We start from the raw sequence: 2,990 nt of genomic DNA, 5'->3' as shown, positions 1-2,990 counted from the left end.
GCTTTACACAATTGATGTGTGTATGGATTGCGATAACAGTTGTATGAGCCCCTAATAAAATGTTTAAATAAATAAATAAATAAACCCAGGCATGCATGAAAAAAAAACAAAAAACCCAGCTCCTAGCACCATGCCTGCCACACAGTGGACCCTTGACATATAGTTGTCCCATTAAAAATCATCTCAAAGAGGTTATAATATTTGGGATGTATTTAGGCCACACAGCTAGTTATTTGACATAGAGTGGGAATTAGGTTATTTACCAGTACTGTTCACAAACTATGTCCATCTGTCCAATTTTACTCTACAATCTAGTAACTATGATGAGTGATTTTTATACGTCCCCCTGTTTCTTTCACATACAGAGTGTTCTGTGGCTGTTTTTGCTTTGTTGGAAACAAGTCTACTAAAGGGCAGAGATAATACAAATTCACATACTAGATAAGAATTTTGTGTGTGTGTGTTTAGTTTTTTTGTTTTTTTAAAATCATTTTATTGGGAGCTCTTATAACTCTTATCACAATCTATACATCCATCCACTGTGTCGAGCACATTTGTACATATGTTGCCATCATTATTTTCAAAACCAGATACAAAGTTTTACACTGCTCATTTCACATTACAACTGATCTAGTTCTACTATTTTTAGAATTTAAAGATAAGTATCACATTGAAAACTGCTTTCAACCTATAAATGAATTTTTTTATTATAAATTACTGGTAGGTGGGGGTTTACACTTCAGATCACCACCTTCATATTCAACAGTTTAAGCTACTCATCAACCTCCTCAATAATGACCCTTCTCCCACTCTTTGATTTCTCTTCTCTCTCTTTCAGCTGAAAATTTAGATGATGTGATGATGGCTGGAGAAAATATTCTCATTTGAAGGGTATTTTTCAGACATCTGCTCAGGGCCAGAAACTATGCTAGGCAGTTTTAACTTTCAACCCACTTTAAAAAAAAAAATCATTTTATTAGGGGCTCATACAACTCTTATCACAATCCATCCACACATCCACTGTGTAAAGCACATGTGTACATTCATTGTCCTCATCATTCTCAAAACATTTGCTCCCCCCTTAAGACTCTGCCATCAGCTCCTCATTTCCCCCCTCCCTCCCCGTTTCATGCTGCTCTTAACACTGTTTTAGATCTTTCCAACGACACACGATAAGTCAACCTTTTTTTTACTATCGTTGGACTCAGGCCTGAGCACTCAATGCTGTGGAACCGCAGTCTGACACCCGACTGCTGATAAATGACCTGCTGCAGCAAATGTTTGACAGTCAGGCAGGGTATGTAAATACAGTGTAGCTTAATGATTAAGCACACCCTGGCTGGGGTACCAGAAAGACCCGGGAAAGGATCCCCACTGGCTGTGCTATCATAGGCAAGTTACTTAGCCTCCCCGAGTTGTCTCCTTTGTCAAAGTGACATTGAGCAATACATTATATGAATACTATTGCTATTGGATGCTGCCACGTCAGTTCAGATTCACAGTCACGCCTGGGACAGAGTAAAAGCGCCCCACGGGGTTTTCTACATCGTAAGCTTTATGTGCACAGAATGCCAGGTCTTTCTCCAGCAAAGCCCCTGTGGAGATGATCACTTCTTTTCCCCTAGAGAGACAGGGATGAGTTTGAACTGGCGAGCTTTCAGTTAGCAGCAAAGGGATTAACCACTGTGTCACCTTTCACCCACTGCCACTGAGTTGATTCTGACTGATCTCGACAACCTCATGCAGGGTTTCTGAGGCTCAATCTTTAGGGTGTTGGGCAACCTCTTTGTTCTTCCTGGGAGTGGCTGGTGGGTTTGAACCACTGACCTTGTGGTTAACAGCCTGATGCCTAAGCAACAGTGCCACCAGGGCTCTTTTTCTCAGGTCTAGTTAGTACAAATAGCATTGCTGAAGATTGGGTGCGATGATGTACATCAAGCACACAGCTCAGTGCTGGGACTTACTAACTGCTGGATAAAAGTCATTAACAGGAGGAAAAACATGATAACAGGGGTGATGGTGAATGCAATAGTGCTTGCTTGGGTTAAAAGGCTTCCTTATTTAGCTGAATTATATGAAATGTCTATAAGGGATAGAGCTATTGGATAATTTTTTTTTATATTCTGGCCAACAAATGTCAAAAAAAATTTGTTTTTCAAAACGTTGTGGTTTAAAGTAGTTTGGAAACATTAATCCACTTCAAAGCCTATAAGAAGGCATACGTTCACATTTCTTATGTTAAATACAGAGTCCCTGTAGGGTTTCAGAGCCCTGCTATTATTCGCTGGCGGGGAAGAACACAGCTGTAAATACAAAACTGCTAGGAAATTTATAGTAAGGGCAAAACGAAACCTGAATGTTTATTCAATTATTTGAATGTAATTATTTCAATGTGTAAGGATCTCTGGTAGTGTAGTGGCTCCCTGGTTGGCTGCTAACCGCAAGGTCAGCCGCTCTGAAAGAGGCGGCTTGCTGCTCTAGCAAAGAGTTACTCTCAGAACCCCCAGCTACCGGGCAGTCCTACCCGGTCCTACAGGATGGCTATGCGTCAGAACGGACTCCGTGGTAGTATTTAAATGCATAAGTGAATCTTCCTTTCTCTTTAAAAGTATAGCGTTAATAAAATCCTCACTCATTTGAGGTCCCTGACGGGTTCTCAAGTTTTTTTCTGTCTCATGATCACTACATTAGTTCATTAATTGCGTAGAAGAGAAATTGACCAGATCTAAAACTGTGTGTTGCTAAAACAATTTAACAACACTTTCTCTAAATCATTTGATATTTTCATGTACTTCTAAATATTTCACTCACCATCGCGACGGGGTCGTTGCTGCGGGTGGCGGCCAGGCTGAACTTCTTCACATGAGTGTTGGTCTCCAGCGCCTTGGCAAACTCCTTCAGGGTGGGGATCGGAATGTTCTAAGATGGGGAAGACACGAGCAGTTGAAGGACCATTCTGTGGCTCCTCAATCCCATGTTAAAGACCCACG

At 40.9% G+C, this 2,990-nt stretch overlaps 1 protein-coding gene across 1 annotated transcript in view; it reads right to left on the bottom strand.

Moving 5' to 3' along the window:
* TMOD2 (tropomodulin 2) overlaps positions 1-2,990 on the bottom strand; it is a 46,776-nt gene that overhangs the window by 24,799 nt on the left and 18,987 nt on the right. The window contains exon 5 of the mRNA XM_004709432.2: positions 2,821-2,874. Within this exon, the coding sequence (XP_004709489.2) occupies positions 2,821-2,874 (54 nt within the window). The remainder of the gene's footprint in view (positions 1-2,820; positions 2,875-2,990) is intronic.

Source organism: Echinops telfairi, unplaced genomic scaffold, assembly GCF_000313985.2.
Source record: "Echinops telfairi isolate 266 unplaced genomic scaffold, ASM31398v2 ScPeMD7_8;HRSCAF=38, whole genome shotgun sequence".
NCBI classification, from domain to species: Eukaryota; Metazoa; Chordata; class Mammalia; order Afrosoricida; family Tenrecidae; genus Echinops; species Echinops telfairi.
Note: the sequence above shows the minus strand (reverse complement) of the source record. Positions and strands in the feature narration are given on the sequence as shown.